Source organism: Labeo rohita, chromosome 18 (assembly GCF_022985175.1).
Source record: "Labeo rohita strain BAU-BD-2019 chromosome 18, IGBB_LRoh.1.0, whole genome shotgun sequence".
In the NCBI taxonomy this organism is placed as follows: domain Eukaryota; kingdom Metazoa; phylum Chordata; class Actinopteri; order Cypriniformes; family Cyprinidae; genus Labeo; species Labeo rohita.
Window position 1 is genome coordinate 24,093,787 of NC_066886.1, and position 16,615 is coordinate 24,110,401.

Genomic DNA, 16,615 nt, shown 5'->3' on the forward strand with positions numbered 1-16,615 from the left:
CTAACTGATCTTCTGAAAGCCAGACGCTGGTAAGTGGATGCTAGTCACCTGGATAGTCACCAACTATGCTTAATGCTTGGCTTATGAATAATAATAGATTATGTAGGCGGATGTTCCAAGAAGGTTACCTAACAACGTCACCTAATTAATATTCATGAGTCCATGTCATGGTTTCATAACCAGCTCTGCTTCAAACTCACGTATTGAATGTTGGGTGTATTAAGGTGCTGTTTTTGGAAATAAGATTTGAAACAGTTTGCGTTATGAAAAGGTCCGTGTAATTGAAAGGAAGTTAAAAAAGAAACTGATATGAGAAAGAGCAAGGTCTTTGATTTTTATTAATTCTATCACTGTAAATAATTATCAGCTCCTAACAAGATCCTGCAGCTCTTAACAAGTATATGAACGTTTTTCAAAGAAGTGAAGATGAAAAATACCTTTTTCAATGATACATTCTCAATATCTGTTTATTTTCTAGATTTAACCTTAAGGTCTGGATTATGTGCATGCATCTGTATTTGCTGAAGGTTGTATTCTTTACCCACTCTAACCTCTTTTTCTACCAAACAGACCCACTTTTAAGAACATAAAAGCCAATGTCCACAATACACAAGCTCTCTTATCATACAAACAGAAGATAATATAACTTCATGAATTCTCAGAATCATTAAGCAAGCGTTCAAACAATACTCCAGTCCATCAAGCTGTCCTGTTCTTATCCCTTACGAAAATTAACCATGGTTTTAATACAAATAAAACAACAACAACAACAACAAAAACATGGTTATAACCACAAATTAACCACACTAACCATAGTTTCAGTATGGTATTTGTAGTAAAACTATAGTTATACAAATGGTAATCAGTGCACCAAAAAAATTGTTACTACACTTTTACTATAATAAAACCACTGTTAATTTTTGTAAGGGATGAATTCTGCACTTGTCTAACACAAAACACACTTGTATTGTGCATTTACTCTCCTCCAAAGCCTGTCCAGAAGACATTCACTCTTCTCCAAAGCCTGCCCAGAAGACTCAAGAGGACTCAACCCAGGTTATGAGTATTCATTAATATATTTAGATTCTTTCTCTTAATTTAATCTTAGATTTGTGCTCATTCAAGACTTACCAAAGCCAAAGGCTGGAGATGCAGGGATGGGAGACGACTGGACAGAAGTGGAGGTGTAGAGACCAGTGACCAGCAGCCCATCGAAGTATGTACTGGTGGAAATCGTCACTGTAGACATGCAGAGAAAAGAGACAGAGTGTAAGAATTCACAGTTGGGGTCACTGTTCAATAAGATTTGATAAAAATCCAGCAAAAAAAATACTTCAAAATGATGACAAATTATCACAGTAAAGTTAACTTTGAGTGAGTTTTGGAAAAGTGCTTTGGTACCCATAGTAAGAAAAGAATTTAATGATTTTCCATCCAAATTGTCTACTTTGTTATCATTTGAGGAAAAAAATGCTTATGGTGCCTGGGAAGATTCAGTACAAGACGTGCTGAGCACTGGATTTTATTTGGACAGATCCAAAGAGTCAAACAACAAATCATTTGGACCAGATGATGCTCATGAATGAGAGTCAAATCACTAGTGCAGTCATTTGGTCTGATCAGGACTGTTCATTGAACAAATCACTCACAGAATCTTAAAATTATTCTGTTTCTGGAAAAAAAAAAAAAAAAAACCTACATAAAGTAAAGGAAGCAGAAGCAGAAAAAAATCAATTTGTAAGTAAATAACATACAGTACAAAAACAAACCAACCAAAAATTACAAAATGAATTTGTTCTGAAGTACACAGTCCAACAGACAACAACAGCAGATGACATTTGGGAGGAAGGTTGCGTCTCTGAGCTCACAGTGTTCTCACTGAGGTCCTATAGTGTAGGGCAAGCGACAGAATGCAGGCATAATGTCACATGAGAATGCAACACCTCAATCACACCATGATGGGTCCTCAAATCCATCAGCTCACTACTCATTTACAATTTCAGTTAGAAATACAGATTTTTAACTGCCACATACGCTTCTATAGTAAATGCATGCATTACTCCAAACATGTTTCTCATTGATTTGTACAAACTGAGGAACGAGACAAAATTATTGTCTGTAGTAATCAACAGAATGGCACAGATGTGGTCCAGAGACGCTGAATGGAAAATAACTCAGAATATTCCTGAACAGCTCAGAAAGAGCAGATGTGTGTCCAGGAGGCAGGCGGCGGCAGCGGGGGCGAATGCGACACCTCACCAGCACAGACGGCAGCTGTCAAAAAGACATGTTCGCATGGTGAAGATGTCACTAAACACTGTGAGAAAATACATCTAAAAAGAGAGTGAGATAGAAAGAAAATGTGAAACAGACTACCTTGACATTCTGTCAGATCCTGAAGTAACATACAACAGCAAATGTAACCAATGCACATGTGGTCATACTCTAAAAATGCTGCTTAGTCAATGTAAATAACATGAAAAGAGCTTATGCAACACCATTCTTGAACTTCATTTCAGTGCATGTTTTTGTTTCTTTTGGAATTATAATGTACCATTGCTGAAACTGGGCAGAGTGTCTTTATTCTTGGCTTGGGAGAGTGAATGTTGAGTTTACATGTTATTTTAATTATATGTGTTGTTGAGCAACATTAAAAGAGCAGAAAGAGCAGACGTATTTGTGTTTAGTGTTCTGTTAGAATTTCTGTAGGCTGGAGTTAATACTGGATCTCATGCTTCGTTAAAGATGCGTACATAACCTTTGTCCGCAACACAAGTTAATTTCAGATTTTGATTGCAGTAGAAGCTTTTCGTTCAGTGAAAAGATGGACTACTTTATGAATAGACTGGTAATTGTTGAGACAAGCATTTCCGACAAGAAATGTGGTTCAAAACCACAAGCCAACAGCAGATACGCTTTGAAAGCCTGCTGGTTTAACCAACTGTTTGACAAAATCCCACAGACAGATCGTGAAATAGTGAAAGAAAATCATGATTATTAATAATATTAGTTGCACTTTGATTATTTCATAAAAAAAATTACTAGAGACTCTCACTATTTCTTTCTTTATGAGTACTTAAGAGAGAAGCATAGAACACTCTTTGTGTGTAAGTGTGTGTGTAGTTTGTCTAGACGTTGATACACTCTGGATTAAAAACATATCCCTCGTTCCTGCCTCTCTCCCCCCATGCCAGCTTCAATAATTCATCCTCTTACTGCCAGTGTAATATCTAGTCCTCTCACTCTCCATTTTTTCTTTTTCTTTTTTTTTTCTTTTTTTTTTTTTTAAGCTACATTATTCCTTATGTTGGTTTCTAAACATTCAACTCCGTATGTGCAGATCAGGGTGATCACTTTATATCCAGTTCAAGCACAATCATTAAGTCATGATATCGATGAGACAAATATGTCATGGAACACATTACAAAAGGTTGAAATAAACATTTTGTCAGTGCATGACAATTTCTGTCTTTTCCTTATACAAAGTTATTGTATAGTTTCAGTAAACATGGGATATAGCACACATAGTCGCTCTCTATCTTTCTTTTTAATAGTATTTTTGGAGCATAGAAGAAATTCAAAGATTTGTGCAAAGAATGAGTGAATAATGAGGGAATTAATATTGACAGAATTGTTATTTTTGAGAAACTATTCCCTTAAATGTCAAGAAAATGCACATGCACGTTGACAAATACAGAGCCCAAATAGCATTTGCTCTCCTCACATGAGGCACCTCAGGCTCAAAGCATCCCTCCCTCAAGAGCGCCGCGCTTTTCATGCAGGAGAAGCATTTGAAGGCGGGTGGGAGTGCAATGCGAGCGATTGGGCCAAGAGGTTATTATGAGCAACAAACAGCGTGGTGGAGGAGGGAGAAAACAGGGATGGAGGGATGTCTGGAAAGGCCCGTGGAAAAAGAGTGATCGATGAAAATGAAAGACGTAAATAATTCAGAAATCCATCTGAAAGGGGAGCAGAAGTGGGGGAAGGGAGGAGAAAAGAGAAGAACCTGGTAAGAGTAACTCATAAAAACAGACGTATTCACCTGCGGGGGTTTGCATGCGCACAAAGCTGCGCTTTGATGAGAACTCTTAACATTCACTCCACACCCGCACACACTCAAACTCTCCCGATGAGCAGTATTTGACTGTCTTTAGCAAAAAGTGAGATGACGTGCCGCTGGGAGATGTGGCAAGTACGTCAATGCAACATAGTAAATGAACTGAAACGTGCCTGCCATTTTCCATGTTTTTGGTGTGATCGCTTCCATCTAGTCTTGTCCATCCAGCCGCTTTCTCTTTGTCTCTTTACCGCCCTGCCCATCATGCAATATAGATGGTGCGATGTAGTACGCCTCATTACCAACACTCACCGCCACGCTCCTACTCAAGTATTGATAAACCTTGGGTCTGGAAAGCATCCCTGGACTCGCCGACATTAACAGAAGGGGCTGTTTTCTGTTGTAGAAGAATACCAAGCAGATAAGGAATGGCCGTGTTGGGACAAAGTGCAGGAACAATGCTTCTTGAAGCATCTTCTGAAATTGCTGGGAGAGAGGCTGTGAGCCACTGAGGTTCAGCAGGTTTAGACACGAATGGCTCTATATGTGTGGTGCCGTCATCTGAACAGCACCTGGTGGCACCCTGAACGCCAGACGCAGGAGCTGAAGACTGAAGCGAGAGCAGTTGGCAGGGCTGTGCATTACCTCACTCCTAGTTAACAGCATGGCAGTGGAACAACGCCTGCCAGTGTGCGCAATGAATATCAAACCTTAATGTGCATGGGCATTTGTTTGCAATAGCTGCTCCTAGTCAAGCAGGTTCTATTTGTATATAACACTTATATATACAAAGCAGCTACTCCAGTGAGCAAGACAAATGCGGCTATTGAACAGGAGAAGAAAATTAACCAAACGATGTTTAAGTAGAGAAACTTTAGGAGGAACCAGGCTAGTTCCTACACAGCAACACAGATGAGAGTCTAGAACCAGAGAGTTGTGGACGAAACCCGCTGGCGATTCTGATGCACCAGGAAAGGAAATGCGTATTTGAACTCCTGATTATTATTCCAGCCTGTCACCTGTGACCCCTCCACAGATTTAGGAAAATGTTGTTTCAGCCATCAAAACCACAGTGTCATACTTCCACCTCTGTGTAGGTCAGAAGGTACAGGCACTTGCAATATGAAAGAAACGTAACCCCGTAGCCATCTGAGCTGCATTTGACATCCCACTGGAAACCTCGTATGCCCTTGAGAAGCCGGAAGCAGGGAGAGGCCACCAGCAGCGACTCGGGCCATCTGTTTCCCCGGCTGGGCCAGTACCAGAGAGCCATTTCCCTGCCTCTTAAGTTGAATACTGCTGAACCAGGGCCTTGTGACTGAAGACACTGGGCTACACCGTATCAATCAGCATTTGTGTGGAATGTGTGATGAGTTTACGTGTGTCAATGACAGCTGGATAGGTCTTATCAAACTGTGATGATTCTCTTGCGCAACCCTTGAGCGCCTCTCTGCCCTGCTGGCCAGGCCATCTGCTGTTACGAGGGCCTGTTGCTGTCAAACACGCTCGATCGCTCTAACAAACATTAACAGGTCGGCTTCCTGAGTAACAGCTTCTTTAATGATGCTTCTAACCTCTTAATAGATGCTAACTTCCCTTCACATTTGCTCCGAACACAAGTAAAAACAAAACAGAATGCATAGGCGATCATGTTATAATGATGTTGGCTATTCCATAAGGAAAGCTGAAAGCTTATAACATATAAAACAGTGGCTTCTATGGGAAACCAGTTTCAAATTGTGCAACCTCTGATCTGGTTAATATCTCACTTGAAACAGACCATGATTCTGCCTTGTAAATGTGACACTAATGAGAACTACAATAACAACATTTCCTCAGACAATTTTGCCCAAGATTACTGCAGTTGGAGACGGTTTGATTGGCTCTCTGACCAATGTTAGGCTTGTTATCAAACAGTATCTTATTCAGACATCAAACTTGTTTTTAATTTCTTTAACTCTTGATACACTACATAGCAAAAAGCAGGTGGAAACTCCCTATTATTTCGTTTTTCCAGTCATTTCTTAATCTTATACATACAAGTGCTTCAGACTTTATTTGTGGAGTTGGTGTTTTTTTTTTTTTTTCCTGCATGTCAATGCCCTTGTGCACAAACTAAAGTCCATCAAGATGGTTTACTGAGTCTGGTGGGGAAGAGCTGGCCTTCACAAAACCTGCACCAGAACCATTAAAGTCCACATTGAGAAGTTCAGGGCTGGTCATCAGGGTAGTCTACCTTTATGACAAAGTAAGTCATAAAAAGTGTGCAAAACTGTGTGTGTCACTGGGGCAGAACCCTTAGGCGTTCCAACCCTGCTCCTGACAGCTAGCATAGTTCAGCTGTAACCCCAATGAAACACAACCGAACCAGCTAATCAAGGTTTTTAGGGTTACAAGATAATTACAGGCAGGTATGTTGGAGCAGTGTTAAAACTGAAGTCTGCAGGAAGTTAACTCTCCAGGAGCAGAGTTGGAGACCTCTGGCTTAAAGTGACACCGTTGTACCTTATCTACCCTTTAACGGCTGAATGTTAGTACTTTAGAGCAGTAACATGTACCCTTACCATGAACCTTTTAGAGGTAGATAAGGTACAAAGTGTCCTTTCAAATGTACTGCTCTAGTAAACAGGTTAGTGTCTGGCCTCACTGATGCTTAAACATTTAATTTCAAAAGCATGAATAAAAGCACAAAAGCCTCCCTGTGCTACTTCAAAATCTTCCGCTTTCCTTGGAAAGTCTTTAACTCAGGGGTCCAAATTCGATCCTGGAGGGCTGGTGTCCTGCAGAGTGTAGCTCCAGCTTCCCTGAATACACCTGTCAGGAAGCTTCTATGCTTAGCCAAAGCCACTAGATGGCAAGCCTGCAACCGAAAAAGCGTAATGGCTAAAGCTAATGCTTCCGGTCTGGCAGTACATGGAGGGGAGGCTTCACCTATGCTGAATAAACAGCTTTTTAGAGGAAACGGCTTATCATTTAAGGGATTTGCTCACATTTAGGCACAAGAGCATAAGTAAAGCTTATTTTCTAAGCTGAAAGTTTAAGTCAATAAAAAAAATTCTGACCAATGACTACTATTGATTTGTGAAAGTCTACAGATGCATGCTGAGAAGTTAAAAATGTGAACTGAAGGTGAACTGTATTCTGTGGGATGGTTCCTGCAATTGAAATATGTATTCATGAAATGCACTGACAGTATTCAGACAGCGAGAAGATCCGGAATGTGTGCTACTGGAGTCAGTGACAGTCTTCAGTTACTGAAGTTTTATCCCTGTGTGTTTACGCTCCACACCGTGACACTGAGGGAAAGGGATTCTGGTAGCATGATAAGCAGAGAACTCACTGCGTTTGAAATGAACTATGCAAATAAAACAATTCTAACCCCTCTTTTAACAAAACATCCAATCCATTTGCACTGCTATGTTGCTTTTCTCTTTTCTCGTGATCAAAAATGACAACACTAACAAGCATTTATGAGAGGGAAAAAATGACAGTTTTCAGGATTATTTGGTTCAGGATTTCTGCCAGCACAAGCTTGAATGCCTGCGCTCAGCAAGATGACTGTAATCACTTCCATGTGCTGAAACACTGCAACAGTTTACAGTTAAAACATTCAATTCAATAACGATAGACAGAAAAGATGGATAGACAGACAGATAGATAGATAGATAATCTTACACCTCTTGATAAAACCTCAAAGAAAACAGGACATATCAAAATGACGTCAGTTTTACTCCTTTCAACCCCTGACGGCCCTCCACACACCCACACAAGCCAGAACATTTCCTTTTCCAGAGCTCCATCTATTTCTCACGGACAGATAAAACTATCACATAGTCACTAAACACCCAGAACACTGTTCCATAAACACACTCCAAGCACGCTGCGGAAACTATTGGGAATTTCATTGTGAAACACAGAGAAACTCAGCCCAGGGCTTGTGTCATGTTTTTCTTTATCTTCGTGACTGTATTTCAGTAAGCACAAAGAACAACTGGGAAAAAGCTCTCACTTACAATATCTGATCTGGACACTAAATAAAAATCCTTCATCACTGCAGTTAGTCAGAGTTCTCAGGAATTTTAGTGAAGCCCCTATATTAATTTGACTGATTTTTTTTTTTTTTTGTAAGTGGCAACATTTTCAACCTTTTTTCAGCTCAATGATGGACTTACAGATGATTACTGTTGTTTGTACACATGAGCAATGTGGTGAAAAATGGCTTTGACCGTCACATAGAGTGGTCGAATTTGAGATTTTTGAAGTTTATTTTGCATCTGAAACAGATGTTAAGAGCAGGCGTAAACCAGATGTTTCAGCTGATTAACTAGTTGATAACACATGCAACAGCGTCACACAATAATACTAAATCTATTAGGAATTTTCAAAAGGATCTACCCTGGGAAATATTCAGTTATAAGTGCAATAGAACATTTTCAGTGCACACATCTGAAAAACATGATTCCTGGGAGAGAAAAGATCTGTGTATGAAACAAAAGCACAGACAAAGATAAAAGAGAATAGTAAATAGCTTTCACCTGCCTTGCTCTTGGCACGGCCCTTCTTAGGGCTGATATTTCAAACTGCAGTTTTTATGAGCTCAACGGTGCACATTAGCACATTATCTATATTCTACTCATTCACAGAGTATGCAAACATCAGCCACAGCTCGGTTACACCAGCTTCTTGTGCATTTCTGTATAGAAGAAATTCATTCTTTTGGTGTTTTGCAAGTAAGATTCACCAACACCAGGCAGTTCTCCTACACTGTTCCTCAAAACTTTCAGCATATGGAAATAATATTCTGTATGATTGATTGTTCTGTCACTATAAAGAATGTTTCAAATACTAAGCTTAACTCAGTTTCAAGCACTGAGTAACTTTTCATCAGGGGGATTGTGTTTGGAGGGACTCCTGAGTCAAAAGACAAACCTTGCTTGTTTTATCTTGCCATTTTTGTCAAAATAAAACTACTAACACATGAATCTGAATTAATACTTACTTAAGCATGAACAAGTCATTAGTGAAGGCTACAAAGACCTCACCTGTTAGTATTTGCTGATTTCTGTTTATATTGCTTATATTGCTCCTTTTTGTAAAAATTGTACCTTGACAAAGGCTTGTTGCCAAAATGATGTTAACAATAAAAAAAACTTAAACGGTTAACTCACCCAAAAATGAAAATGCTGTCATTAATTACTCATATAGTTCCAAACCTGTAAGACCTTCGTTCATCTTCAGAAGACAAATTAAGATATTTTCGATGAAATCTGAGAGCTTTCCAACCTTGCATAGACAGCAACACTACTACCATATTCACTCCTGCTAGACAGGCTTGAAACATGCTAATATTTGTGTAAAGTTAACAAAATTTGTTACATGTGTTTCCGTTCTTTTTCTGAGAAGATGCGCATGAACCTTCACTAGATATGTTTACATGCACTAATTTTCATCAGTCTGAATAAATTAAATTTGATTTCAGATTCTGTTTATATGAACCCTAAACACTGCAATCTGATTCATATATTTGTTTAGATGTATTCAGAGCAACCTTCAGCACATGTGCAGTGTGTCAGTCACTATGTTCAAAATCAGAGAAAAAGTGATAATGAGTGATACTGTACACCGGAGCTATAGCAAGTATAATTGTAGTTTTGCTTTGATTACATATCTTAAAGAAAGCTGACATACTGTGTGTCAAAAGAGCTTTTTTAATTTGTAAACATTCAGTCTGCTCCACTGACCAGTTTGTAAGATAATAAAATATGAAGAATAAACATGCACACATTTAAAATGTAAAGATATGCATCACAGCACTGCACATATGCACAAGTCATATTCAGGCTATTACATGCTTCATTTTTTCCTGGTGATCAGATTCTATCTGGCTTCATTTAGCTCAAGCTCAGTCGAATCGAATAAGGTGTTTACATGAGGGCTTCTTCAGTCCAACTGAGCCATACATCTGATTGTAAATGGATTATTTGTGTGCATGTGCTGTTTACCCATAACAGAATGAACTCTGACAAACCAGTTCTAATAACTATAACATGACCTGAGCTATTTTTATCTAAAAAGCAAACAAAGTAGCAGTGCTAATTATAATAACCACTCTCATTTCCTACTATTGTCATTTCACACAGAACATGGCCTGTGGAACGTCTTTTTCTCTCTTGAGGTCAACAGCTCTCATGGTAGTGTTTACAAGCTCTCAACAGATCTGGAGAAGGCAGCTGTTTAAATGGTTTGAGGTGGTTTTGAGAGCTGAAGAGTGAAGGCATGGAGAGGTACGAGATGTTATTGTTGAGAAACGTAACCACTGTCATTTGGTGCAATCAGTGACACAATGCACAGTGGCAATCTTAAGTTTAAAGATGTTTTCTAATCCCATCCCATCCAGTCCTTCTAAAGCGGAAATAAAAGAAATGTATCTATTGACTTTAAACGCACACAATCTTCCAGCTTCACAGTTCAGTCTCTTACTGTTTATTTGGTGGCTAATCTGCCAGTGAAAGGCACTCAAAGCTTCTGTGCTGTGGTGAATGTCTGAATGTTATCAGCTGGAATGACACACTGCCCGAGGATGCGATTACAGGCGCTAGAGAATCAGCTGAGCGAAGGGTGAGGATGCTTTCAGGACAGACAAGGAACATGTGAAATTACCTCACCAAATGATAATTGCTGAAACTGATACAGAAACTTTGCCACGTTTCTCTACAGTAATTGAGCCCATACATTGCTGGCTGTTGGGAGCTTTATACCCTGTTGTGTGTTAGGAAAACACACTGCATTTTTGTGCTAGAATGAAACAGATTGTACACTTTTCTAACTTGCTTAGTTTCTGATTAGAGCTGTGCAATATGTATCGCCTATGATAACACTGTAATTGCTGTTTTTAGGATGTGCGAGCTGACGTTATTGAGTTGTCACTCATTTCACAAAACAAAACAAAAAAAGCATGCCTTGATGCCACACCGTGGCATGATGTAGATTCTTATGCATGATGTAGGTCTTATGTTTATATTATAGGCTAAGTTAAACAATATCACACAAGCAAGAGTGCTATATTCCCCAAATATCAACACAAACGTGATATATACAGTCCAGTAAACAAGACTTTAATATCTGTATACATTTTTGACACAGGCTTATTATTATTTTTATTCTCCAATAAAAATTGTTAGCAAACAAGGTAACACTTTATTTTGATAGTCCACTTTATACATTTTACAAACAGTAAGTAACTTTGCAACTGCATGTCAACTAGTTATTAGAGTATTAGTAGACTGTCTGCTTAATATCTTCTAACACTCTTCTGAACTTTGCAAGTATGTCAACTTATTCTACTAACCCTAAACCTAACCTAACAGTCTGCTCTGAGAGTTAGTAGACATGTAGTTGCAAATTAATGAGAATTAGTTGACATGTAGTTGCAAAGTTACTTATAGTTAGTAGAATGTCTAAAGTGAACTATCAAAATAATGTGTAACATTATTTGCAAATATATGCAAACAAACCCACACAAGAACCGTTGCGTGTCTCAGAGCAACACACAGCAGCACTTTGTTAACTAAATGAATCTGCATTTTGAATGATGTTGGTGTGTTGAATTAATTAATTCCCCATTCAAAAAGAAGCCACTTAATTTCTGCATGAATGAGCCATTTAATCGCCAGTTATTACTCTTTCAATGACAACCAAGAGCTTGACTTGAAAGTAAACTGATAACAATTTTAGACAAGCAATTCATAATCTGTAATTTGGTGCTAACAAGCAAAACAACGATGACCCTGCGTTCAGCAACCCTGAAGAACATTTCGCTCATTAGTGACTATTGGATCATTTAATTTCTGAATGCAGAAATTGAAATGGCTGCTTGGAAAAGCCAGGCACCGGCACTTACAGATGGCCTGCAGGTTGCTGTGCACACTGGCATCATTGTTGGCCATTTTGTATTGAGTTTAATGACTACCTGGCACAGTATTCCCATCTCTCTGGCATATTAGACTGCCATCATCACTATCCAGGGTGAAGCCCATGGCCAGATGCAACGGATTAATTCTGAGCCGTGTTTCACTGTCACATTTGGAGCCAAACAGGCAGCCGTCAGCGCAGACCCTGCCCATTAAGCAGCTATCACATTATGCAGAAAACCATCACAATGGGCTGCAAAACAATTCATGAATTATTGCTTCGTAGCTTTGGAAGGTATCTCGAGTGAATTCATTTGGTTCCACTGAGAGGAATCATTTTTCTTTATTTAATCCCTCACAAATGTGCAGTCTGAACTTGTTCAATGTCAGAGAATAGGCTCTGTAATCTAAAATGCATTTTATAAAATCTAAACTGCTCACACCTGGTTTTAACATCCTCTTCCTGATCATATTAATCAAATCACTCATGAAATCAGAGACCCTCCCCCAGTTTATCACAGGTTAATATGGTTTGTAAACAGGGCCTTAATTAGCTTCACCGTTGAGACTCTCCTGCATCAACAGATGACAAACATACAATTCAGAAAGTTCTTCTGTTGCTCAAGGAAGTGCAACATAAGCCAGTGCAAGAGAAATCTGCTTTATAGGGCCGCAACAAATAATCTATATAATTGATAATAATCAATAATGAAAATTATCTCATTTTCATGATAAACATCCGCCAGTTCCGTCACTTTACAGCAGCGAATAATGCATTTCTATAGACAAAAGGCATCTGAAATATATTGGAGGATGCATAGTGAGCTGTGGACGACCCAAGTTGTCCTAAACAAAAGAAAGCTTGAAATTAAACCTAAAGCAAACTCTCAAGTATTTAATGTGTTTAGTCCTGAGGGTTTTGGCAGTGTGCGCTTAAATGCGTTTAAAACATGATTTCCCAGCCCATACCTTACATTTGCTGCTTAAATCCTTAAATGTTATAAAGTCACGTGAGTATTTCCATTCTGCTTTAAGGGCAGTAAGCGAATCGCCGTTAAACTTCACAGGTTACAGTGAATAAACGCCAGCGATAGAGATTAAAATATAGGCTGTGTTAAATAAACATTAAATTTAGGTTTAAAATGCTACATTTAACAAGTTCTTGTATTGTCATGAGGGCAGTAACAATTAGGCTATATATATGTGTGTGTGTGTGTGTGTGTGTGTGTGCCCTAAGTTCTGTTGTCATGCGAGAGACATTGATAGATTCCATCATTTGGGTGTGAAGACAGTAAAATAAGTGCCTTGTTAGGATGCAGTCAGTGGTCCATTAGACATTTCATCTGTGTTTCTCATTGAATGTGGCTGAATGGTGACAAGAGAACATGAATCACACATTAGTACTGCAATTCTCAAATAGCACAGCCTGCTGAAATTTAGATCTGGTTTCCCATGGGACATTAAAGCATGTCAGACTGGCGGTTACGGAACGGCTCAGCATCAGTGATCTATTGTAAAGCTCATCAGTATTGGAAACGCACATTAGAAAGCCCAGCGTGCAAACTGGACAAAGTGAACAATAGCAAGTTTAGCATCATATTCAGAAAAGTGCTCGCGCTTGTGATGATTTTAGGAAAAACAGACCCCATTAAATATCAGAGGGTGTAATAAGAGCATCATTCAGTTCCCATACAGTGACTGACAGCTCCAGCATTCACGTCTGACTACTCAGAAAAACACCAGCACACCTCAGCGAAACTCATGATTTGAGGATCCTTCTTATTTGTAGTATAAACGTGTGGGACGAGTTGAAGTTTAACATGGGGTTTGTTCACATTTCATATTCAAAAACATATTGTCTCTCAGCTGTTACTGCAAACCTTTCCTTCTCAATATTTCCTAATTTTTTCTCAGCTGCATTTTCAATAATACCTAATTCTTTTGTTACTATAGCTTTTCTTTACTTATATACTTCTATTCCTATATAAACTATTTCTGCCCACAGGCTTGTAGAACAACACAATTCATTGTCAACAAACACTGCTGCTGCTGCTGCTGCTGCTTTATTTGAGAAATAAACTTTGACTTTGAATTTTGTGTCTAAACTCAGAAGGCTCATGTGGATCGTATGATTCACGCCTATTGATTAAAGATGCAACTGGCCACAAGCCATATAACCTCAATCCTAATGAAATACACTTCTGCCTTTATAAGTAGGCTACATTTTCATCAAAACCTAAGAAAAATAACATAAAAATTACATTTTTAGGACACCTTATGCCTTCACACAGCTCGTGTGTTGGCTTCTCATCTGAATATCAAGCCAAACAGTGGCCCTATTAAAAAAGGACATTTAGATATTATCAGTGAAAAGAATGCAATATTAAAAATGCAGCTATATAGTTTCAAACTAATTCTTGTTATTCACATAGTAATTTGTGAAACTGTCCAGTGTATCAAGTACAGTGTGTAATTGCATTTCTGTCTTTTTTGCTCAGTCTATCTACCAGCTCTCAGCATGATCTGTGTATTTATTTCCAGAATGTTTATACTCTAAATCTGCAACACTTTGGCTTGTTCTCTTTGTCTTGCAGCCCTTCCATCCCCATTAATCCCCAGAATCCTCACGACCCCCGAACACACAAAGACGCAGGCGCGTGTTTGAGAATGAACATGTCCCTGTAGATCTCACAGGTCTGGATAAGGAAGATAAAGCTGAAAACACAAGACCTCATGCTTCTTTTCTCACACAAAGAACAGCGCCTGCTCTTCAAAAACATCAAAACACAAGCAGAAAACAGAGTTGAGAGGAGAGCAGATCAGCCTCTGAGCCACGGGCAGAAACTAAGTCTCTTGCATGTTTTACATCCACCGCTTCAGATATCATGACAGTAAAATTAAGGAAACAGAGACCTGTGGCATTCCTTTTTAGCTTTGCTTTATATTGCAGCTTTTTATTTACAGAGTGTGATTGTTTTCATTATAGGAGTTGCATGTAATGTGTCGATCCAGAGAGTGTGATTTACCTCTGTCTCTTTTATTCACATATACTGTGGCTGAGCTGCACCTGTTGTGCTCTTTGTGAGTTGTTTGTGAGAATCTAGCAGTTTTGGCCTCAGGATAAACCACCCACACATGAGTGCTGGGATCACACAGCACAGAAGAATGGAGAAAAGTGGAATAGAGCAGTTCAACTTCACATCAATACTTGTACTCAGTTACATAAACACAATCATCTCACTCACTGGAATACTGACTGAAATCTATTTTCAAACGCAGCAACTGCAATTTTGTTATTGGTTTTGCATCCTGACCTGCAATGAATTTTTTTTTAAAACTTTTTTTCAGACTGGGGTTATTATAGATTATAGTTAATTAAAAGTGAAACTGAAACTAAAATCCTGAAATTGTTGGAAAAAAAAAAATTAACTGAAATGAAATAAAATATATATATAAATTATGTTATTAGCCAAGGAAATATTTTTTGTTTTAGTTCAGTTTAACTTGAAATAAAAATAAATAAAACATATATGGCCAAAATATATATATATATATATATAATATATAAAAACTACTAACAATGACAAAAACAACAAAATTACTAAAACTTTAAAATTAAAACAGAAAATATAAAATGTTAATATAAATTACAATAGTATATCAACTACACTAAAATAACACTGTTTCTGACACCCTTCCAATGCTAAAAACTGTTCACTTGCAATTATTACCTTGAAAAGCTATTTCAACCTGATCTACACTGAAATATATTGGTGTAGGATTTACATTGAGACAATTTTCACTTGGAAATCGCTAGAATTTCACAAATATTTACAGAAAAACACATTGTTTTTGAAAGTGGAATTTTGAAGTACACTGAGACTGAAATAGTTTTTTTCTTTAAAGTACTCCTCTAATAATCTTTTTATTTACAACTTCCCATTTGATTCAGTGATTTTTCGGTGATTTAACTTCACTGATGCAAAACACTTTTTTAAATGTTTGTGTACATTCTTTCACAAATTTAGTCCATTTACGGCTGAAGAAAAATTACCCTACAACCTCCTTTTATTAATGAAGTGCAAAATATGATTGGCTATCGGCCAGAGTGCCTGAGGTCAACAGATCAGACTGGATGCTGGACTCATGTACTCACCCTGGTACTCCTGTCCCGGGACGTAGGCAGTAGGGCTTCCGTGGATCTGAAAGGTGAGCAGCACTTCTCCTCCTCCCTCGGCCCCCGCAGGCCCCTCTAGCTCACCGTGGTGGGTGCACAGGAAGAAGAAGGGATTGAAGCGCGGGTAGAAGCCGGACGGAGAACCTCCCAAATCCACGGCGCCTGCCGACACCAGCACCAGCAGCAGGGCGCTGGCGACAGCGGCCCGAACCCTGAACATCTCTGCTCCAGAAGCTTGAGGAGTCAGTGTGTGCGCGGCCAGGTGTGTGTGAGTCTTACAGGTGTGTGTGTGTGTGCCTGTCCTCCCTTCACACACGGGGAGTTCAGAGCCTGGTGTTCAGCCCCGCTCCGACACTTAAATAGCACTCAGCTCTCCCTCCCTTCGCCTGACTCTCCTCCCATCTTCCCTCCCTCCCTCCCCTCCCCTCCCTCTTACTCCCGCTCTCTCTCCCGATCAAAAAGAGCCCCGTT

At 39.0% G+C, this 16,615-nt stretch overlaps 1 protein-coding gene across 4 annotated transcripts in view; it reads right to left on the reverse strand.

The window, feature by feature from the left end:
• The window catches only part of reln (reelin), a 99,824-nt gene extending 83,345 nt beyond the window's left edge, over positions 1–16,479 (reverse strand). For all 4 annotated transcript variants that reach the window (XM_051134418.1, XM_051134417.1, XM_051134419.1 and 1 more), the window contains exons 1-2: positions 16,124–16,479; positions 1,132–1,239 (exon numbers count right to left, since the gene is read on the reverse strand). In XM_051134418.1, the coding sequence (XP_050990375.1) occupies positions 1,132–1,239; positions 16,124–16,364 (349 nt within the window). In that variant the 5' untranslated portion in view covers positions 16,365–16,479. The remainder of the gene's footprint in view (positions 1–1,131; positions 1,240–16,123) is intronic.
• Positions 16,480–16,615: the final 136 nt, after the last annotated feature.